This window comes from Sinohyriopsis cumingii, chromosome 6 (genome assembly GCF_028554795.1).
Source record: "Sinohyriopsis cumingii isolate HCF-2022 chromosome 6, ASM2855479v2, whole genome shotgun sequence".
NCBI lineage: Eukaryota > Metazoa > Mollusca > Bivalvia > Unionida > Unionidae > Sinohyriopsis > Sinohyriopsis cumingii.
Window position 1 is genome coordinate 72,416,023 of NC_142966.1, and position 25,588 is coordinate 72,441,610.

The window sequence follows — 25,588 nt, forward strand, 5'->3', positions numbered from 1 at the left end:
TATCCATGTGCAAATCCTATTGATACAACTGTATCCATGTGCAAATCCTATTGATACAACTGTATCATGTGAAAATCCTATTGATACAATTGTATCCATGTGCAAATCCTATTGATACAACTGTATCCATGTGCAAATCCTATTGATACAACTGTATCCATGTGCAAATTTTATTCATACAACTGTATCCATGTGCAAATCCTATTGATACAACTGTATCCATGTGCAAATCCTATTGATACAACTGTATCCATGTGTAAATTTTATTCATACAACTGTATCCATGTGCAAATCCTATTGATACAAATGTATCCATGTGCAAATCCTATTGATACAACTGTATCCATGTGCAAATTTTATTCATACAACTGTATACATGTGCAAATTCTATTGATACAACTGTATCCATGTGCAAATCCTATTGATACAACTGTATCCATGTGCAAATTCTATTCATACAACTGTCTGCATCATCACAACTTCAACTGATACCAGACTTTGCTTTTGCAATTTCTAATGATATGCAACACAAACTGTTGCTATTGCAACTTAGCATCATATAACACTTTTTTATGACAGGTATGTGTGCGTGGTTTGGATTTTTTAATGAAGCTTTAACAATTTTTCAGTCATATCACTACAATGTCTGCAGTGTGGCAGTTTATAGTGATGTCTAGCACTGGGGCTCACGCCACAGACATTTAGCATCATGTCTCACCCTGTCACATTATCCTGACACCAGGCTGACCAGTCCTAACACTAACCTCTTATGCTGAGTGCCAAGCAAGGCAGCTGTTAGTACCATTTTTATAAGTCTTTGGTATGACTCAGCCGGAGATCGAACCCAAGACCCTCCCACATCCAAGGCGGAAGCTCTAACCACTAGGCCATCGGATCAGTTTTATGACTAGGTAATACATGTCATTACACAGTAAGCAGTATACAGTTTGAACAAATCTGTCATAAAGAAAGTAAATCTGAGTAGAAAACTCGGTAACATTCAGTATATACAGTATATGTATGTATATATATATATATAGTATATGTATGAATTCTCTTTGTAGTAAAACTAAAGACTTTATTCTCTTTTGTTTCCACTCTTCTTTCACCGATTACAAAATGAAGAAAAAAAAAACAGGGCAGTACTATTATAACAGAGTTTCTTGCAGATGTATAATCCACAAACCATTACCTACTTCTCATGTACATGCACTGAATAGAAGTTATTATGTACAGGTGTAAGCATAAATACAAATTACCTGTCTGCAAAGTAATACAGAAAGTAGAGGTTTCTCTTTTTGAATGTTTCAAGATTGTATTTAACTTAACAACTATAGAAATACACAACAGAGTAAGAATGTGTCCTGTATGTAATAAAAAAGTGTGTCTTATTTAAGACTGTGAAGAAAATGCAGGAATAAACTGATTGCAATTCCTCAAACTTTTTATAACTTAACTTCATTGTCAGCAGGTAACATCAAAGTCAGACCAAATTCAATTACTCTCAATAAAACCAGAAAAAAATAAAAGATTTTATCGACTTGTATGTAGCATCGTCAATCTTAAAAAGATTGGTTTTAATTCCTCTGTAGTTTACTGAGGGCCTTAAACAGAAAGTCTACATACCGACTGCCAAATTTGTTGTACCATGATGTAAAATCTACCAATAATTTGCCAATGGAAACTTTGGCAATATGTCCAAAAGGCAGCAACCATACTGACTCAAACACAATTTTTTTTAGTAATTATTCATTAGAGAAAAGAACAAAGTCAATGGCAACATGCGTGTTGGAATGAACTTTTCAGTGGGAGAATTTTGTCGTAGGCACATTAAATCCTGTACAAGTGAATGGGGCGAAAAGTTAATGTGGCCTATATCATACCAGTTTCCCTGGTTTCAAGGACCCTACCAAGGAATGGCAATAATAATAATAAGTTGAAACAACTGTTGTGGTTGTACAAGAGATAATATATTACTTAATAACAGGTTGGCTTATATCCCAAGTTTCTTTTATCCACACCTGTAAAGCCTTAACAACAGGTTGGCATGTACCCTCAAGTTTCTTTGATCCACACCTTTAAAACCCTAATTACAGGTTGACATATACCTCAAGTTTCTTTTATCCATGCCTATAAAGCATAACAAAAGGTTGACATATATTCTAAGTTTCTTTCACCTACACCTTAAAGCCTTGATAACAGGTTGGCATATACTTCAGGTTTCTTTGATCCACACCTGTAAAGCCTTAACAACAGGTTGGCATATATTCCAAGTTTCTTTCCCCTACACCTTAAAGCCTTGATAACAGGTTGGCATATACTTCAGGTTTCTTCGATCCACACCTGTAAAGCCTTAACAACAGGTTGGCATATATTCCAAGTTTCTTTGATCCACACCTGTAAAGCCTAACCAAACATCTTGAAACATGTTATTCTGACACCTAGCACACTAAAGATTAAAAAATTTCAACATTCTGTCCAGCAAATACATTATGCAATGGCAGAACAGGGTCTATATTGTTTGCAGTTTGAAGTGATTCCAAATGGTAACATTGTGGTATCAATCAATCTCAAAAACTGTGCTTGTGGTTCTTCCCAGGGTTTTCCTGAGTTCCAACTGCACCAAACAAACTGTCCACCATGCATAGCCTATCATGTGCTGAAAAATGGCATTAAACCCATTATGACAACATGATCAAATTTGCTTTCTTTTTATATTAGAAGAAATAATAAAACTCCAAGGTGAGGCTCTGAACATCAACAAATTTGTTCAAGTATGAATGAAGAAGCGACAAAAATTGGCATCATTCGTATTTATTATGATCATCTTTAACTTTATGAAATTTCTCTAATACTTTTTAAAGCGCACAGTGGAATATAGGTTGAATATGGTTTGCAAAGTCTGTACCATATGTACTCATGTATAAGTCAAATTCAGCTGCAAACTGCATAGATCCAGATCTCCCACGATGCACAAGTTTATAGATTAGGATTAATAAGTACAACAGACAAGACAGACTCTGATATGCTGGTGTATTATGTGAATGTACATCAGGGTCTATGTTGTTTGCATTTGGAGTCAATTTATAAACAAGTTCATGTGATAAATACTGGCAACATAAGCTGTTTGCCAGATGCACCCTTGTGCTTGTCATAAGTGGTGCATAATCTGAGGCAGGAGTTATAGTCGCACAGTGGTTAGTATGAAAGACTTGCAATCAAACAGGTAAAGGTTTAAATTTAACCTTCGGACCAGCCTGGATCAGCTACCATGGTGTTGCCTTGGGCATGGCATTAGCTGCCATTAGGCACTCAACAGCCTACTTTTGTTGCTGTGCCATAAAATGCTTGTCTTGTTCGGCCATGAAACACCATGGCAACCAATCAAACGCATGCCTGTAGGCAATGTTTCTTATGGTCTATATAATCAAGTTGATGCTAATGGGAATACAACTTATAAAAATTTAGTTTTTCTTGAAAACTTCATAATAATTGTATGCTTATTAAAATTTAATTACTTGACAATACTTACTATTAATAACTTCTTGTCAGGTGTTGTACATCAGGCTAGCCTGTATGATTGTATTCCAGTAATTGATTTATCAAATGAAATTCTATTTAAGAAAAAGCAAATATTTACATAAATATTAAAAGAATCCTGAGACTCAAATGTATTTTTGTACACCTAGTTAATGAACTTATTTCAAAATAAGCTAAATTCTCCAAATGTAATTTTTTTTACTTCAATTAAAGATTAAACTAAAGTGCCAATGAAAACATTAAATGTCATACATGAATGAACGAAATTCCAGGGTAAAATACCAACTGCCTTTGTCTCCATTTATACTGTACATGAATTATTCTGTGGGTATCAATTTTTGTGGTTTTGAACACACACCCCTGACTTCATCAGTACTTGATGAATTGGGGAAGTGGTCAAATTGTTTCCATAAAGGGGTCATTGTTTATTAGGTCATTACATTCATGGATTGTGAATTGTGTAATACTGTTTCTATAATGGCAGCATTGTTTGTTAAATTAAATTCATTAAATTCATGGCCTGCAATGACCATAAAACCAACAAAAACTTTTACACTGCAAAAAATAATTAATGCACAGTATGTCAAAATAATTCAATAAAAATTACATATTAAATGACTAAATAAAAAACTGAAACTACAGTAAACTCATTTTAAAGGTTTTCTACTAATCATCACAAACTGATCTATTTTTAGCAAATAAATATTTTAACTTGCTAATATGTAAAGATCCGGACTAAATTAAAGCTACACTCAATATACAGTTATTCAATGTAGAGTAGCATTAACTACATGTAACTTCAAAATATAAAAACTCTTAAGAAAAAACTGTCATTTACATTTTAACCAAAGATACACGTGTACATATATCTGCATTGTATATCACTGGGAAAAAATACAACTTCCTACACAGTGTTAAAATATGGATTATTGAAACTGATACATAATTTATAATTTTCTTTACATACAACTGACCTTGTTATGCATAAGACATTTTCTCCTGAATGCAGTTCTAATCACAACTTCATCTCTGGTTATCATTTTGCAGTTTATCAAATATCACCTATATTGGCCAGGTTTGAAAAAGCCTTGCCTACACCTAAATTTTATTCCTAGCCTTTGATAAGATCTCCATGAATTTGAATCCCCCAGCTTTCTTTTTAAATGGCTCTATTCAACACAGCAAATTCCCATAATATCCCTCATGTAGCCTGCACCTATGGAAATTGGTAGCGTTATTTATCGACAAACAATAAAAGCGGATGTGTAATGATAGCGTCACCCTTCAGTCAAACAGGAAACTGTGACTGTTTAAATAAGCTTTGAAATCTTGACACCACCAATAACTGGGTTTATTTGGAATATTGATAGGAAATAAGCTCTTTCGTCCTTGATTAAATAACACTTTCAAAGACTTGGCGTGTCATATAAAAAAAAAGACAGTGTGATACACTTATTGCAAAACAGAGTGACAATTTTTTGTCCACAACTGAATTTGCACTTTCCTTTTCAGAGTAAAATGAAGTATAAAAGACAACCTGATGGAAAATGTTTTCTGATGTACATTAACAAGTATTTCACCTTTTATGTCATATTAACGTTAGCTATTAAATGAATACTATCTTCTCTATTGAAATATATGAATATGCACTTCAGGCATATAAAAAGAACAAGCAGATAAATAATATAGGTGATTATTCAATGTGTTATGTGTGTGTGTGTGTGTGTGTGTGTGTGTGTGTGAATGTGTGAGTGTATGTGTGTGCAATCTTCTAATTAAACATCTTTTTCACACACGCTATGCTATCGGATACAACTAGAGCTCTATATCATTGATAAGTAGAAATTTAAAATCAATTTCCATTAAATACATGCCTGTCTTAACAATAAATGTCTTGTAAGCAGTCAAGAAAATTTTAACATCATGGGATTTAAGAAGTACTGTATGTATTCGCTTATAAGTTGGGTCCAACTGCAAGCAGCAAAGACCCCAATCAACCATTGCATAATGTGCTTGCCGATCATGGTCTATGCAATTTGAAGTTGGACCCAACCTGAAAGTGAGCATATATGGTATGACAAGTTCGTATGTTTGGAAATTCAACAATACTCTTATAATTCCAAATAAAAAGCAACAATTTTTCAGTCATATCGCTACAATGTCTGCAATGTGCCAGTTTATAGTGATGTCTAGCACTGAGGCATCATGCTGCAGACATGTAGCATGATGATTCACCCAGTCACATTATCCTCACACCAAGCCGACCAGTCCTAACACTAACCTCTTAATGCTGAATGCCAAGCAAGGCAGCTGTTAGTACCATTTTTGTAAGTCTCTGGTATGACTCGGCCGGGGATCAAACCCATGACCTCCCGCATCCGAGGCAGATGCTCTAACCCCTAGACCACCAGAGCAGTTCAACAATTAAAAATAAATTATTTTTTCACATGTAAATCTGTATGTCATCAAACAACGCAACTGCCTGAATTTGGTCTAAACTGTTCACTCTGCACACAACTTCACATGAACAGTGTATAGTATATTCAGATGGTGCATAATACAGTGACATGTCTACCATATATAATTGCTTACAAGATGAGTCCAACTGCAAACTGCACAGACCCAAATCTGCTGGCACATCACGTGTCAGCAGATCTGGGTCTCTGCAGTTTGTTAGGAGTAATCAGCAGAACAAACAAAACAGACCCTGATCTGCAGGTGCATTTTGCTATGGCAGATCAGGATCTTTGTTGTGTGCAGTTTGACTAGACTTATAAGTGAGTACATATGGTAGCTCTTGGCAGTGGGTATTAAAATGAAAATCATATTGTAACACACTGCAATACTCCATAAAATAGTGTGATATTATTGTGATATACCGATTTAAGAAGAAGCAATACACTGCTCTTATTTTGATGAAAACTGAGCAACTGCAATCACTAATAAAACAATTCAAAGTGATTGGTAACAAGAAACAAAAGATCACATAATGGCTGATTTGCTCTCTGGTACTTGGCTTTTGGCAAGTCTGACTTAATCTGATTTGCATCATTTCCCATCAGAAAATAACGTAATGCTAGCATAATATAGTCTGCAATCATCTTATTAATCTTTCTATCTGTTTTGTTCTTGCATTCATAATGCCAACCAAACTGAAGAATTTTTTGCTAGGTCATAAACACACAGGGCTTGAAGATATGTTCTTTAGTGTTGTTAAAATAGGATACTCAGTGATGCACCTAGGATCCCATGGTCAGGGAAATTGTGTCCCCCCACTCCAAAATTTGGGAGACACAGAATTTTAAAGAAATGAAGAATAATATTAGATAGTACTTAAAGCACCTGTAGTGGTGGGAAAAAAAGACGATTTTAATCGACAATTTTGCCACCTTAACTTTGGTCATTTTTACTAAACTATCCTATTTTCTTTGGTGACATGTATTACCGTTATGAATTTTTAATCAATTGCTCAAGCAATACTAGTGGCATAACAATATATCAATATATTGGTACATATCAGTACAATAACATATCACAATTCATATCAGTACAATTTTTTTTCCATATTTTAAACTTGACTGTCCCTTAATTAGACTTGTTATGGAACTATTCTGTTTACTGGTAATCTTCTTGCTATTCTAAAATAACACTAAAACCAGCTGACCACAGTAACGGCTGATGGTCAATCACAGTTTAACAAGCCTCAACCAGATTTATAACACTCAATAAGCAAACAAACAGCACAGTTTAAATAGACTTAAACACATGAAGGTGAAATGAATAAGTCATTAGCAGTATGAAATAGATGCTTTGGTATTATGAACTAGTCTGCATAGACTATTACTAATCTCACCATATGCGTGCATCAACATGCATCATCCATAAATGCTGGTTATTTCTTATCTTTAAGCCACAAACTCTCATCTTTTACCAAGCCATACACACAACCCTTATCATTTTCCCCGCAAAATAAGGAAAAACACAGCTGATGCAACATGTTATTTATTATTTTTACAATTACAATAAAAACTTGTAGCCTATCTTGGCAGATAATGTTAACAGTTTGTGGCAATAAACATTAATAAATATTTCAGTGCAATTTCAGCTATCAATACTCATCTGTACTGATTCGGAATACGTATTCACATGAAATGTGTCGCTCTACCAAATGTTTTATTCCTGATCTAGCTCTCATTCTGGACATTGTTTTAGTTGACATAGACATGGACAGACATGCACTAAGAAAAATAATAGTTTGTTCAATTTTCCCTTGATGAAAATTTGGACCTGGGGTAGACAGGAGCCAAGGTTCCGAAGAATGGGACAAAGAAAACGGGTAAATCCGTGATCCCATACTCAAGGTGCAACACTGATATATGTAAACCAAGACATACTCAGGACAATGTGGTCATACTTAACCATGATTAACAAAATTTGTATTGCCTTGTAGTTTAAAGCCAAGGTCAATCAGTGATCAATATCCACAAAGTGCTTATTCAATAACACTGAATCAATGTGCGTTTTGGTGATATGATTCACCATTATAACATTTCCATTACCTTCATAATTAAAATGAATCTGATGGAAAGTGTGTTAAGCAGAAAAATGTTGTTACTATTAATTTTGACCAAAATAATAAAGTTTCATTTAAAAACATTTTTTAGCTGTCATGTCAATATCATGTAACAAAGATGTAATAAAAATTCAATTTTTCTATTGCTAGGTTCATATCACGATATACTGATATTTTATAATACAGGAACCACTACTGACTTTATGCTGTGAGCAGTTCAGTCTATTAACTACAGTCAATACAGATTTAAATCGATATGTGAATGGTATCATATCCATTCAATCCTAAACACCAAGTACAACAAGTACCACAATTCAGCAATGACCTGTGGCTCCTAATATCCATTAGTATTGGAATAAATGTTCATGGAGTATTGACATTTTTAACAGGTCTTAAAACAAATGATTGGAAAAAAATTACAAGTATTATCTTACAGTATTACATTCAGCGATTTATTACTTATCAAACCAAAAGAATCAAATGGCCACAGTGGGACAATATGAATTAAATTTGGTCAGGCAATACTTTCTGGAATTTCTTTTTGAAGAAAGATTATTTTCAGCTAACATGCATTTGGCATATTTTCACTAGTCATTTTTCTGATATGTTAACAATATGTAATGTATATCAGGATCTTCCATTAGATTTCAAGTTGGAAGGGGAGTTGCCAAAGTAATTGGTGGAGCTGTGTGACCCCACCCCACCCTAACAAGGATACAGGTCATTTTTTTAAAAGTAGTCTGGAGTAAAGTTCAAGTAGCCAAGTAAATCACCTGCCCCCCTCCCCCATAAGGAAAGCCCTGGTATATACTTGCCAATAAGTCAAACTGCAAAAAACCAAGATCCTGATTTGCTGTAGCTCATAATTAGATATACGTCATTTGCTTTGATATCCATGCCATCAGATTAGTCTAGTTCTGATTACTCCTAACAAGCTGCACAGACCCAGATCTGCTGGTGCATTAGGCACCAGAAGATCTGGGTCTATGCAGTTTACGGATGGACTCGTCTTATAAGCAAGTATATATGGTAGATCTATGCAGATATGGCTAATATAATGTAACCCTGGCTTGTGATGGAGAATTTTCAACACTATGTAAAAATCTATTTTGGGTTAATCTGAAACACCTGAACACTACCATACTGGGACTTTCTTTAGCAGCAGGTGACATGTTCATAAATAATGCCAGTTCACAAACTTGATTATTGCTGCTTTTCAATAATGGGATAGATATGCTTACCTATCAATTCTAATCCAAGCTAATAAAGTTTCATCACTTATAAAGATGAACAATTTTAAACAGATGTTTAAATTTTCAAATTCACAAACCTACAATGAGATAAAATATACTGCAACCAAACAAAGGCACAGTAGAATAAACCTTTAAAATTGTATTACAATATATCATACAATGCATTTGCTTTGTCTGTACTGCCTAAACTACTATCAATAGAGTTTCATAAAAATCAACACATTCCTATTTCTATTATTTAACATGCTATTGAATTTGTTTACACTTCGGAAATGAACAAGGAAAAATGTAAACTATAATTGTCTGGCCTGCTGATCTACTGATATATATATATTTTAGAGTGAGTACATTTACAAGTGATCAATATATCCCTCTCACACAGCTTTTATCACCATTTCAGCTTCTGCCATGATTAATTAATCCCCCTCCCCTTTCTGTGTTGAAGTTTACTGTATTACCTCAATTACAAATCAGATCCCACTGACTAGACCCAGATCTACCATCACATAATGCACTGGCAGATTTGAATAAATGCATCTGTTATGAATAATCTATGGAACAAACACAGACCCGGATCTGTCAGTGTATTATGCACTGGAAGATCAGGGTCTATGTTGTTTGCAGCTAGACTTGACTCGTAAGTGAATGTAGATGGCAACCATAAGACTATTCTCTATAGGTGTTAATGAACAATGACTTGCAAACTTATCAAATACCATCGTCATTCATTTTGGCGCCAGAAGTACTTTGATATGTATCTTCCCAATCCCAGTTTTAATTTTCTAATAGACCATTGTTTCACAGAAGTACATTTGTATTGAGGTATATATACATTTTATATCACAGTATATAAAATATATCACAATGGTCGTTACAATCTTGTAAAATATCTTACCACAATAATTAATTAAAGCATTTATTCATAAATTCCTAAGTTATCAATTAATCACATTGTATGAAATGCTAGAAATTAGTATCAACCTCTTGTAAGCTAGAAATTTTTGTGATCTGTATCAAAGGTATGGATGTATGCCTAATTACTTGAAAATTAATACCAGTGATTGATCTTGAAAAATTCCATAGTGCAAAATGTTTCTTCATCAGGGGCTATTCTAAGAACTGAAGATTACTGGATGAAATTCCCTCTTCATTTGAAAAAAGAGTGAGTTTTCTGAATACAAAGGAATTTAATGAACACATAGTAATAGTATGACTTGAAAATATGATGCATCATTTTCACACATTGAGTTTTGTCATGATTGTGCACATTCAAGAATGGACCTTGCTGCATAACTCTAAAAAGAAATATCGCAGACTGATTTTTAAAAATAATAACTCAGTATTCATATGTATTCTCTAAATATTTTATACCTGAAACTCAAGCTTAAAACCAAATATCAGATCATACCATTTGGACTGGTTTGGTTTTGTGGGGTTTAATGCCATTTTTCAGAATATGATAAGCTTTACGTGGCAGCCAGTTTATACGGTGAAAAAAGCATCCTGTCCTGGAAGAACCAGTGACCCATGGGTTGCTTCTGGCACATACCCTAATTGGTCGAGAAGAGACTTAAACTCACGTGGACAGGTGATATGTGTGAGTGATATGTAACGGTGAGTGCCTTAGACCACTTAACTACTTGGAGTAAGTCTGCTTTAGTGAAAGTCTTCTGCAAAGAGGACCCGACTAAGAAACTCTAAGAAAGTTCTGTAATTCTAATTTTATCATCTAATTACAATCACAGATTTTCAAATTGTCAGATTTTTTGTTTGAGCTGGAGTTTTGTGCTAAAAATGTATGGCCAGGTCTAAATTTCACTAACAGAACATAATGTCGGACTTAAATTCAAGTTTTGATTCAAGCAACCTGATTGGCTGGAATTTAAGACTGGCTTAAAACTGACCAATCAAATGTCTTAAGAGTTAAAACTTAATATTTAGGTTGGTGAAATTGAGTTCAAGACATATATTTTATGCTTCATGGAAGATTTTTGATGGTAAAATTAATTTTACTTCATGTATTACAGCCTAACTGACAATTATATATCAATTGACCAAGTTTATCTTGTACATACAATCTACCTAATCCGCTGTAAAATGCAATAACAAAATGAAAACTTGAATAAATAAAAAGGATGAATAAGTCCAAGAAGAACATAAACCCCTTATAACAACATAAATTTCTCCTAAGAGAAGGATGAAGTTGTGGCTTGTTTCTGAGAACCGGGTGATAAAATTTGGTAGTAGAAATCTGGTTTTCCACCTCAACAAATTTCCCATGATGTCATCAGACATGGTGTCTGCAACCTCAAGTAGGACTGTCCTTGTATTTGCACTATCCTTCACATTTAACTTCATCTGTCAGAAGAAAATCCACCCATTTTAAAAAGAACACCTATGTTGCTGGTACAAAGGTCAAGATGTGGGAGTTGTCTAGCTGGAAGAAATGTACTTCCCTAGGAATGCTAAACAACTATTTTGTTTATGAAAGATTTGGCTGAAACCTCTCAAGGTGTTCTTCACATAAACAGTTTATACTGTTAGCTTCTAACAAGAATTAACAGCCCTACATGAAAGTTCTTCATACCATATTTCTCTGATAATAAGCCCTGGGTGCTCACCTTACAATGCTTCAAAGGAGGCATGGTACATAAGGTAATAGTCCAGATCAAGAGTAAAAACTTGCACTTTACATAATGTTTTGAAAAAAATCAGACATACAACACCTTAAGTTCACTATCCACAAAATCAACACTTCTATGCAACCTCTGCAACTGCAGGGTGGGTGGGTGGGAGGAGAGATTTCTAGCTATGCTACCACTTCAAAGTGTTGTAGAAAAAAGTACTCTTATGAAACTTCCTTAACGACCTCATTCTGCTAAGATAAAATTTCCTGTCCATCAGAATGCAAATATAATGCAAAAATTCAAAATTTCCAGGTGTTTTATCTGAAACGTGCACCAATGTGAAACTTCAATAATTACCTGGTACTGCTAAAATACATGCAAATTTAATACATGAATCGATTACAGTTCAGAGGTAGGTGCAACAGAGAGAGAGAGAGAGAGAGAGAGAGAGAGAGAGAGAGAGAGAAAGAGAGAGAGAGAGAGAGGAGAGAGAGAGAGAGAGAGAGGAAGAGAGGGAGGGAGAGTGAGAGAGAGAGAAATTAAGAGAGAGAGAAAGAGAGATTATGTGTGCGTGTGCAAACAAAACAAGTCTGAAACCTACATGTGTGTTCTAAACAAAACAAGTTTGAAACCTAGCCATTCTAACTTGTCAGTTTTCTTATTCCTGTTGAGCTATTAATACACAACTGAGATTAGATCTTATCAACACTTCTACTTGCAGACCTTATTAATTATAAGTTGATGGTTTTGCTCTACAGTTGAATCAATTAATCATTAGATTTTACTCTGGTACATATGCAGGGTGCAGGCAAATAAATTTTCTCCCAGTGACTTTAAGCCTTCAATGAAACCACATAAATTTGAGGATTCTGAAGTAGATGCAGATATATGTACACACCTATTTTTTTAGGGTAGTATCATTTTGTTAGCAGCTAATTAGCATCTATGAAAGTTTTACATAAAAATTAGGAGTATAAATTGCAAATAAATAACAATCATCTTACTAATTACACATGCACACAAATATATAGATATATATATATATATATATATATATATATATATATATATATATATATATATATATATATATATATACATGTATATATATATATACACACACACACACACACACACACACAGAAATATCAAAATCTTTTGTGAAGTTTCAATCTGAAATGAAATTATTTCCAGATTAAGAACTGACTGTAATGCATGGCATTGTTTTTAAATGAAATATTTTAAATATTACAAATCCAACTTAAAAGATATCAACCACTTTCCATGGTCACACTTTATGCTAAGGATTTTGCTGAGAAACGATGTTGAAGTGTGAAAGACCAAAATCAAAAGCTGTGCATCCACAATTTCTCCTGCATACACTGCTGTCTACAACTTGATTTAGTTTGATTTTTTTTTCCAGCAACAGATGTAGAATTAAATTGAAGTAGCAAATTTGAATTTTTACTAGACCAATTTATCTCCACTGTATTTCTGAAGAACCAAAATCTGATTAACATTAGATTTTTAAAGGTAACGGTGCTCTTGCAGTTTCTTTTTAGACTGCAATGTAATTACTAATATCACCACCTTTCCAATAATTGCCTCATGGAGCTTTCACACAATGCTTTCACTGGCAAAGGAAATTTGCAAAACTTACGTGAAACAAGAATTTTCACCAATTTTCACTATTTAGCTTTAATCCAGAAGAACTTGTTTGAATGTCAAACAGAATTCCATAATGAATATATGCACTAAAAAGACATCCTGTATTCATGACAACACAGCCACTTAATGGCTTTCAAATCCTACAAACACCTCTTTGAATGAAAAAGTAACAACATTCCTGGCATTACACCTTCTTATCTGTGATATTTTGTGCATCATGAAAACACAGGCTTGTTATTCCAATTTAGGATGATGAAAGATAAGAGACATTTCAATGAATCTTCCTTTCAGTGGAGAAATAAATCAATGCCAGGGCTTGAAAAATTTCACTTGGCTTCAAATCCTGAGAAGTATGAGAGAGGGAATGGGTAAGTGGCTCTTTCCTCAACGGTAAGACATTCAAGTCATGTTAGCCTTGTCCATTTTTGTATGAACAGCAATCACAAAACTTTTAAACGTCTGAACTCTTTCCTTCCTTGTAACATCCTGTACTTAACAATAGATGCAATACTTAGTTCCGGAATGAAAATCAAAGCAAATGACACATATCTAATTATGAGCTACAGTAACAATGCACAACATTTATCTCTGGCAATCAATTTGGATTTAATTCCAACAAATTCAGCCCCGTATGATTTCCAGCCAGAAAATGTTTTCTGAGAATCAAGACATTTGTAAAATATCAATGAAAATTCATTTCTGAATTCTTCTCGTTGAAAAATCCCTACCTAAGAACTGCCCCACAAAAATTCCTAGCTTATCCTCACAAATGAATAAAGGATCAACAAAAAAATATCTGTATTAACTTTACCAACACTGACGTTGTGGGTGACAGTAATGTACTACTGTTAGTTAGTCTCCAAGTGGTAGTCTGTGGTATAGTTGAAATTGCATGCTTCCTCAAAGATTACACTAACTGTAATTGCCTAACACCTGGATGGAAAAGAGTGGGCGCATTGGGTCACGTTATAGATTATTTGTGAACAGACTGTGAGCAGAGCAATTTGTACCTGAATTGATTTGTGGTCAATCTGCCAAACTGCTGGGTAGAACTGAAGATCCAGGTGACAATCAGTCGTGTAATTACAGTAATTACTCTACAGGCAATGTGTAATAAATATAAATTCAAACTATATGCTATTCACCATACTGTCCACATCAGGTCGATTCCAGCAGTTGTGTTTTTACATCCGACAATGACAGCTTTATCCAAACAGAAATGCACTTTAATTCATCCACATGATCCTGACGTAACTGCCTATATGGTAATTCTCTCTGAGTTCTAAACACCATGCACATAAAATGGAAATTTTAGTATTCCATGTACCTATTTCAAGCAAGATGAGGCCTTTATGATTTAATTAATTAATCAATTTTTAAAGATCTTTGATAACGAAAGAACATTTGATATACCGATCACGTATTCAAAACATTTCAGCTGAAAAATGTAATGATGATAACAGATCTATTAAGTAAATGTAGATGTAAATGTAATGATGAAAACAGATCTATAAGTAAATGTAGATGTAAATGTAATGATGAAAACAGATCTATATGATCTTAGTGAACACTTCTCACAAAATGTTTCCAAAATAATTCAAGGAATTTGTTTTCAATCCATTATTTGGTTCCACAAGAGGAATCACAAAACACCAAAACATTTGCAAGATTTTAACATCACGAGAACTGTACAATCACATATTTAAGAGCCATCAGTCACTGTCTACATTATATCTGACACTGATGACGTAATGACAGAATTATTAATTTCAAAGATAAATCATAGATCAATTCAGAGTGCAGGAATGAAAAAATCTGACCACGTACTTTCAAATAACATTACAAAATTCCCAGCAATGTGAAAATGGCAACTAGTCAAATGTGCCTGTCTAAATAGACTACTGAATTTCCCTGCTTAACACGGATAATTCGATAATTCGATGCAAAGCAAACACTGAAAAATCTTTATCTTCCTTGACCAAGTCCAGTATTGAATGTGAAACAAAAAAGGCCCCTGAAATGTATATTTCCAAAGTGCAAACAATTTGTCTTGTGCTTACTGCTCTGTGGCAGTTTCAGATAAACTGACTTTGAAGCCCAATCTATCCAGATAAATTGAGTAAATTAAAACCTCTTTCACCTCACCTGGCACTCTCAACTGTGTAGTACTGACCCATATATGCGTGTGACTAATATTAAACACAAGGTTAAAAAAAAAGTGGCCCACAAAACAATTACCAGTAGTTATCTTATCAACCAAGGCAAGGCCTTAGTAAAACAAAACATAAAAAAAGAGGCCCAACTGGATCTGTGATTGCTCACCCGCCTTACTGACATTGGAGAGCATGGCTAAGAGTCTCAAAAACTCTCTCTCATCAAAACAGAATAATGTTCTTGACATTTCAAGATGTAAACAAATAAGGCAAGTTACTAGTCATTAACACCTCAGGAGTGATGTTATAAATACGTTATGGGAAGATTTCATTGGTTACTGGCACACACTATATGATCACTTGTTCCCAGCTAGCATGGAAGAAACACACTGGTCACATGAGCAGTCCAGACTACAATGTACATCTGCCCTCACTATAACCCACCCCTTATATAACGCTAGCCCTTTTGTAACACAAGTATAGTCATGGATACCATTTAAATAATTCAATTTTGTTTTACTTTTGCTACTTACATCACATAAATTAAGTTCTCAGCTAAAAAGAACCATTTATGATGAAGTTTCATATAATTTTTGTCCTTTAATTCACTTACATAACCATTCAGCCACATTGCAAAATACCTCAGGATAAAGTGACTTCACTTATAAAGCAGGTCACTTTTTATGGCTCTCATCAATAGTGTAAAGAAAATGCAATGTATCAAATTATTAAAATTAGGATGATTAGCATAAAATCTTGTCATTAATAGGGATGGGATCAGTAAGGAAATCAAGGAATCAATAAGGATGGGATCAGTATGGAAATCTAGGAATCAATAGGGATGGGATCACTATGGAAATCAAGGAATCAATAGGGATGGGATCAGTATGGAAATCTAGGAATCAATAGGGATGAGATCAAAATGGAAATAAAGGAATCAATAGGGATGGGATCACTATGGAAATCTAGGAATCAATAGGGATGGGATTACTATGGAAATCAAGGAATCAACAGGGATGGGATCACTATGGAAATCAAGGAATCAATAGGGATGGGATCAGTATGGAAATCAAGGAATCAATAGGGATGGGATCAAAATGGAAATAAAGGAATCAATAGGGGTGAGATCACTATGGAAATCTAGGAATCAATAGGGATGGGATCACTATGGAAATCAAGGAATCAATAGGGATGGGATCACTATGGAAATCAAGGAATCAACAGGGATGTGATCACTATGGAAATCTATGAATCAATAGGGATGGGATCACTATGGAAATCTAGGAATCAATAGGGATGGGATCACTATGGAAATCTAGGAATCGATTATCAGAAGTTTAAGATCGATACTATTGTAAAGATCATGCCTCTCATATTCTTCATTTCTCCTGCCCCACTGTCTCAGTATGATTTTGGCATTACCATATACACTTACTTTATGAGTAACTGCAAATTGCACAGACCGAGATCTGCCTTCGCAAATGCCAGCAGATCTGGGTCTGTGCAGTTTGTTAAGAGTAACCAGTAGAACAAACAACGTATACCCTGACCTGCAGCCACATTTTTCTATGGCAGATCAGGATCTTTATTGTTTGCAATTTGACTTGACTTATAAGTGAGTACATATGGTAGTTTTCATAACATAAAGAATATAACTATGCTAGAATTAGCATAATACCAAAGTATACCATAAAATTCAAAGATATCCTTTTTTAAAAAAATAGAATGTCACATGTTAATGCCATAGGAATGAGAGCCAATATTTACTTGGATGCCTTTCTTGCTAACATTACATCTGTGGATATTGGTTCTACCATACAGAGAGATCACGTCTAAAACAAATTTTATGTAGAATGTATATTTTTTAAAAACTTTACACAATATGTTTCATCAATATTATGTTATCATTTCCTTCCTTGAAGAACAGATCTGGAATTAAATCTATGACAAATGTTTATGATTTGAAATTCAGGGGTTGGGGTTAGTTGGTTGGGTGGCCAAAAAGTGTAACTTCTGATAAACGATCTGCTGACTTTAGGATCAATCTTTCACATTTACTTCTTTGATAAATTTTTTTATCATGCTACCTACTAGTAATATTTCATACCTTTGTCATTACACCCCTACATCACATGATTTGCAGCAAAGCCATAATATGGCCTTAGATTTATCTTCTCAGATAAACTTCCCTCATTTTCTTTCAAGCTATGGTGTGTTAATGCTTCTAGATGCTAATGAGAAGTAACACAAGAAGAGAGCTATTGTATTTGATGCATTTATCCTTGTATAAACTACAATTTTCAACATGTCAATTAATTTCTGTACAGTGCTGGTTTTATTTAGACATGCAATATTATCCTATATAGCTGAATCACTGTTACAAAGAACTACTGTTGCAATTTTGGAAGCAAATTATCTTTTCATTGCAGGCTAATATACCTTCAAAGCAAGTCATTACCAACTGGCCTAATACAAATGTGTTTTAGATGATATGCAATACAAGTCGTCATAAAAAAAAATTCCTTTCAACATTTGCCACAAATAGCTTAAGGTGCACACGAAGTGTATTGACCATTTTCTGATATGTGATTGGTTGCTACCTACCTAAAGTCCAGTAAATCATGTGCTTTTCTAGGTGTTGGGCGCCAAACCTTGAATAATTTGCAAAACTAGGGTTAACACTACTACAAGTTCTACAAACTGGCTTTGTCAATTCCACTTGTACCTGTAGAGATGAGTGTAATTTACACTTGGTAAGTGTAGTATAGCAAGTGCCAAAATAAAATATAAGTATGTCACTGAACTACACTTAACTACACTCTATACCATCAAACAAGTGCAAAACTGTCATACTGCACTCTATACCATCAAACAAGTGCAAAACTGTCATACTACACTCTATACCATCAAACAAGTGCCAAACTGTCATACTAAACTCTATACCATCAAACAAGTCCAAAACTGTCAATCTACAATGTATACTGAAGTTACAATATATGTACTTTCATCACAGTGTTTCCCTTTACGCACATTTGTGCATCAGGGACGCACGCTGGAGAAAATTGACACACACATTTTGTTGCTGTGCGTTTTTTTGACGCAAAGGATTTTCATAATGTGGTTAGGATTTATTTAATACCCAATGCATTGGACGATGGATGGCATCGTATATACTTCGAGAATAGGCATTGACTGGTTCCCCGCTTTGTTTGTTCCTTGCCTTGCACTCCTCTATTTGTATAGCAGAGTGCAACGCAGGGAACATTCGAATCAATGAACCAGACTAGCATAGGCAATGTTATGATGGAGTACCTTCCCCATATCTTGCGAGTTCTCACGCAATTTCCATCGAGCTCAGCAAGCCGTCATCTAGATGTTTAATCTCAATGCTTGTTGCACTAGAAAGTGATCTACAGATTAAAACGACGTGCACTAAAAATAATTAGCGAAGAAAGTGAAAGAAGCAGAACACAAAAGAGTAACTGTGGATCTAACTTTAATTAACAATGGAGAAAATAATGCCCTTGATTGGAATACGGTATTCATACATTAGAATTACCATGTGACTTATGACTGCGTGATTGCAAAGATTGCAAAAGTGAATAATCCTTTCTTGACAGGGTTTTAGAATTTTAAAAAATCTGCCCTCATTCGCCACAAGATATATGGAGAACACATTATAACCCAAGACATTCTTTCACAACAAAGAAATCAGTAAACTTGCAGAGACAAATGCGTTATTTGGATTACAAAGTCAGCGGGCCATTGCAGATTTTGTTGGTTTTCAACTTTGCTGCAATAGAAGATAGATCTTAAAGTTCAAGTGTAACTTATTAGAAAGATGAATCATTATCCTCCTTGATATTTGGATAAATATGTTATGGACGAAGTACAATGAAACCGATGATAGTACACATTTTATGAAAGGCAGTAGTTTGACTGCCATTTTGTTAAAAAGATTTATTTGGCTTTTTGTATTGGCTTGTATGTACTGTGTTGGGCTATAATATTGCTTCATATTGATTATAAGGAGACTGTTAAAAGTACGACTTTAAAAGAAAAGTGAACTAATAAAATTATTTTTGAATGGACAATGCATTTGTTTGTTAATTGTGCATGTTGATTTATTTGTATGTTTAGAGAGAGAATGTTGTGCAAGTTGCAATATCCTATTTCAAGCTGAAAAAGTACGAGTCATATGAAAATTTGTCAGTACATTTTTTATTTGACCCCCAGTTCTGACACCAGGGTTTTCTTTTAAACCCTTAATTTTACACCCCTGGGGGATACACTGCTTTCATCTCCAAGGAACAGAAATCTGACAAATGCAAACCTGCCACCTCTAATAAAACCTGTTCAGGAAGGCAGCCATTTTTTTCTCTCTGTAAACTATACCAGCTTTCAGTATGATCTCATGCAATATCATGAAGCACTAACAATGAATTGGAAAACATGCACATGAGAGTTTCAGAAATGTGATCTATGCTGCAAAGGCAACATTATGTCCAACTAAAATTTTCGTCAAGGACACTTAGACCATACTGTGCTCAGTTTCAGAAACTGCATAAATTTTCCAAACCCCAGGGAGTTTAATGACTTCTTGTTAGATCTGTAAAGATGATGAAATCCTTTTTTTAAAATAATTTTACATGGGGGAGGGGTAGAAGAGACAGTCTCGACATGATCAACACTCAGAATCAACAACTGATGCCTTTCCTTATTTTCTTCCAGTAATCTGATTATTCCTTCTGTCCTTATTCTTTAAGCTTTTAAGAAGCTGCTGAAGCTGTCCCTTTAGATGTCAGCCATTTTTATGTAAGACAATATTTCTAGATAATAAGCAAAAGCTTGATTATGCTGGTGTTGTTCATGAAAATCATGGGAAGGCTGAGTATCTGGCCCTCCTGTGAAGCAACATGTAAGTTATATCCTCAAGTCGAGTCAAACTGCAAACAAAGATCCTGATCTGCCATAGCATAATGCACCTGCAGATCAGGGTATATGCTGCTTGTTCTACAAATTAGTCATAACCAACTGCACAGACCCAGATCTGTCAGCACATTATGGGTCTGTATAGTTTGCAGTTGGGCTCAACTTGCGAGTATATACAGTATTCTGGTTCAATGACTGATTCCAATGAATCTAATATGAAAACTCTGACTTGGACCAACCCCCACAGGCCAATATCCATAATTGACTGCAATAATTATATTTTCGTATTGTATTTTGCTAATATACCTCAGATGCCTAATTATGGGGTAATTTCATTCACACTTATAATGAGGTCTGCAAAAGGAGATGCTTTCAAGAGATGGATGCATGTTATTGTCTTACCTACCTAAACTATGAACATTTGACAAGGAGATCTGCTTACATTTCTATGAAGGTGAATGTGAAAATGTAGACATCATTCTCATAATATGAACTGGAGATTAAGGCATTTTTACATCATAGGGAAAAACAAGACAAGTACATGGATGCATGAACAGGAATTAAAGCAGTGGGGGCTTCATAAAAAATCAAAAAATCAAACACAACAAATAAACCCAGCAAGATATCACACAACATTGAGGCTCTTATGTCGACTAGTAGAGGAAACAAAAATGTTACTGAACTAATTATTTGTTTAGAATGTCATTCAAATGAGCTGTACGCATTATAACTTTAACACTTAGTGGCAAGCCAGTCTGACCTCTACATAATATAAACACAATCATGGCAAACATGGTGGGGTATGCTGCAGTTGAATTGATCCTACCCCAAATTGCTACCACTATTGTTTTCAAGCCTGGAGAGTTCAATAAGAATTCCAATAGTTAGATCTGTGAGCTGATTGTTTAAGCAAATAGCTGACATGATCCCAATCTACCCCATTTTTTTTGTAAAGCACTCAAATACATCAGACAAAAACCCCAATGCATAATGACACTACAGCGTCTTGAACCACATTAGTGTGGATCAATTTGTGCCCAGGTGGGGTGGGGTGTGAGAGTGGCAAAAGAAGAAAGGTGGGAGAAGAATCTAAGTATTTAGGGTCCAGGCAACAAAGTAGATTACTTTATTCTGACTCAGGGAAATGGCCAACTGGGGGATTCAGAAAAACCGATACTTCAAATCTCATTCGAAAAATAATACAACATGCCTTGGTGACTGGAAACTTGCTATGTATTATGTGAAAAGGCAAGACAACAATACGCTACGTAATGAAATCGGTGCAGCAATGTACAATTTTGAAGGAAGAAAAAATCCCCTCCTATATTCCTACTGGGTATTCTTTTGACATTAAACATGTATCAAAAGAAAAACTGTATATCATAAATAGTCACACATAATTAAATATAAAGGAATTGATCATACCTTCACTTTTTAAAATCCAGCTATATGCTTTCAAACACACTTGTTCAAATTAATGGCAGGAAATGATGAGTCACAATTCTTCTAATGTTAATGACTATTTATGTATATGAGTTATATGACACAGGTGAAATTTCTGGTTACCACAATTTGTGTACAGTATATGACCCAATGAATGGTTCACCTGACATGTTTCCAGTAATTAAACATTCTAAAATATGCATACACACAGTCTATACTTTCAAATCAATTGTTCTCTAAGGCCTTGTAAAACAAAGGTCTATTGACTTCGCTCTTGATGACACAACTTCTAGACAACTCAAATGGGCAGATATAATCTTATTGTACACTTTGAGAATAAGAATTTATCAGTAACTTTCCTTCCATCTTTTACAGTGAACTTAAGGAACAAAGATGTATGAATATACCTGCTTAGAAATCGAGACCCTGGACAAACAACACAGACCCTGATTTGCCATTGCATAATGTACTTAAAGATAATTGTGTAAAGTGTTTGCTCTATAGAGTAATCCTAAAAGAATTCATGGACCCAGATCTGCTTGTGCATCATGCCATGGCAGATCTGAGCCTGTGAAATTTGCAGATGGACTCAACTTACAAGCAAGTTCATACAAAATTACCTCATAGACACACTGATATACATGTATATATATGGTAATTTGTTACATCATCTTAATTATGAATAAATATTAACTGAGGTTTCTTCCCACATGAAGGATGAGTAATACACACCCACACAGCTTTGTTGGAATTTGAAATAGGTATTTCCACTGAAGACAAAACTTCTAACTTGACTTTGAAAGGAAACTTTATTGATCAATTTTCAATAGACCTACAGATACTAAATCCATATAAATTTGAGGAAGAAGACTGCAGAGTACAAATTTGGTGATTTAACTAAGAAAATTATGTCCCCAATATGTTTACTTGATCATGATAACTTTATAATGTAAACTTGATTCAAAACCATGTTAAAAGTCCAGAGTGAAAAAATCTTGTACAGCTAAGAAGATGAGCTAGTTTCCATCAAACTCTGAAAATACACAATTACTTTCTACCCTGAACTAACAATAAGCAATCGCCACTCTAATGTAAAGTATTGTTCATGGTCTAACTTCTGTACATATAAAATGGTTGTGGGACAAATTTGACAACGGCAAAAATGTAAAAACTTCACATTAGCAACTACATAAAAAAAACATTCATATTTTGACTACGCTCTGCTGTCTATTCTACTGAGTCAAAATACAATTAATTGTAATCATCTAAATTATTTCTGCATTTTGGTTTGTTTCATTACTGATTACTCTGTTGAAATGCAACAAAATGGGCATTATCAAATCACAAATTATTAAGCAAAGATCAACTCTCTGATAAATTTTCCTGATTTGCAGTTACTTGCAAAGAAGTCAATATCTTGAAAACTGAAGTAGATCCTACTTTTAGGAACTTTTCAACTAAGTTTATTAAGACACTATCTAAATACATACTCTTTAATTTAATAAGATGTCACCAATTGTAGTTTAATCTATGGTCTACTTTGTTTGCTTTATTTGCAAACATATAACCAGTCCATTGTCCCACAATGCATTAGCAGATCAGTAAAATGTGCCCCTATTATTATAATTCCTAACCCTATATGTAGGAGTGGTAATGAGAGAATGGCGTATGTGAAGTTATTATATTCCAAATATGAAGTGAATCAGATATAAGGTTGCTAAAATAGAAATGGTGACAAAATCTAAAACAGAATGCATGCAAATTGTAATTTCTGGCCTGATGGTTTCAGGGGCAGAACCCTGGGGCATATGAATTGCACTAAGAGACGGGAAATATGAGATGATCTTATGTTTAAAAACTTAAACAAACTGGGTCATGAAAATCTGTATAAAAAACTTTAAACTAAAACTTTAACTAACCATCAACCCACCTCAAAAACATAACCAAATCCACACTTATACTTGGACAACCCAAATCCCATCTCAGGGATATTGTAAAAAAAATTCTTCTTACCTTAGCTGCAACAATACTGAGCCCCATTGAGCCCTTGACCTTGTTAAATGCCACTGTAACAATCTCAGGTTCCTTTGGCAAAGATGGCTGTGGTCTGGGCTCTGGTGTTGGCCTCTCTTTACGTAGAGTCTGCAAAAAATATTGAATCTTTATGAAAGTTTGTGCGAATGTATAAAACATGACCTACAGATTTTGTGATGAAATAAATATTGGTAGTACCTGGCATGAAAAATGAACTCCACACATGAAAGCATCCAGTTCTCTTCCAATAGCTGTTGATTTTGTACATGAAGATAAATGCTCATTTTTGTCTTATCTGTACCAACAAAATAACCTCATTTACCAGGGTTACAAAAATGGATTCAGGTTAGCTAGTATTTTGCAAGGTACTATTCAGATAATGCAAGGTACAAAAAAATATAAGTTCATTGCTTTTCATATTTTCAGTTCAAATAGCATTTTACTGAATCATGCGAATATCTAAAATGGCCTGAATTTTGTTAGTTACTAATAGAAAATTGTTAGCTGAAACAAATTAACTTGATATTCATTTGTTAGTGATATTCTGTATTTGAATTTCAATTTTATTCAATATGCTAGTGGATATTGAAAATAGCGATATTTTTACTGCTGAAAATATAACTATCAAACTGATGCTGGAACTGAAAAAGTTCATTCTCAGCCCTGCATACATAACACTTTCTGGCACCAAGAGTATTAGTGTTAACAATATTCAGATTCTGTATTCCAGACTTTGAAAGTAATCCATGGTAGTCCCTCATTATAATGCTGTCTAATGTAGACATGACATCCAGATGACCTTGTAATTATGGGTCTCATAGTATGGGGTCATGTACCCTGTAACACACATCATAGTTCTGTACACTGCCAAAACATAGTGTTTTGGAAAATCTGACTAATTTAAAAGACCTCTTTTCTAAGCAAATTAAAGGAACAACGATAAGTATCCAAAGAAATATAAGTCCTTATAGAATACCCTGTGCTGATGTGACCATCAATTTTGGAGAAGTAGAAATAGTGACCATACAGTATGTGATTTGAACATCATTTTCATTTCATCTTACTAGACATAATATGAAGTCTTCAGGTGAAAATCCACTATGTCTTTCCATTAGAGACAAAATGATAAAAGAAAGTTTGTTGAAGATCTGCTGTGTCAGCCATATCTGAAGTCAGATAGCCACCATTTTAATTCAGGAACTAACAGATATCAGTCTCCCTGTAAATTAACTATGTTGATATTCCAGAGGAGTAGGAATGGCAAGATTTTTTTATTAAGATGGCTGCCATGCCAGCCAAATTGAATGCCAGATTTTGCACCATTTTCATTTAGGACAAACTAAACAGCCTAAAAAGTCCTTCAGT

General features: G+C 34.4%; 1 protein-coding gene across 1 annotated transcript in view; it reads right to left on the minus strand.

Moving 5' to 3' along the window:
- LOC149797195 (afadin-like) overlaps positions 1-25,588 on the minus strand; it is a 181,215-nt gene that overhangs the window by 47,434 nt on the left and 108,193 nt on the right. The window contains exon 17 of the mRNA XM_089961872.1: positions 24,203-24,331. Within this exon, the coding sequence (XP_089817998.1) occupies positions 24,203-24,331 (129 nt within the window). The remainder of the gene's footprint in view (positions 1-24,202; positions 24,332-25,588) is intronic.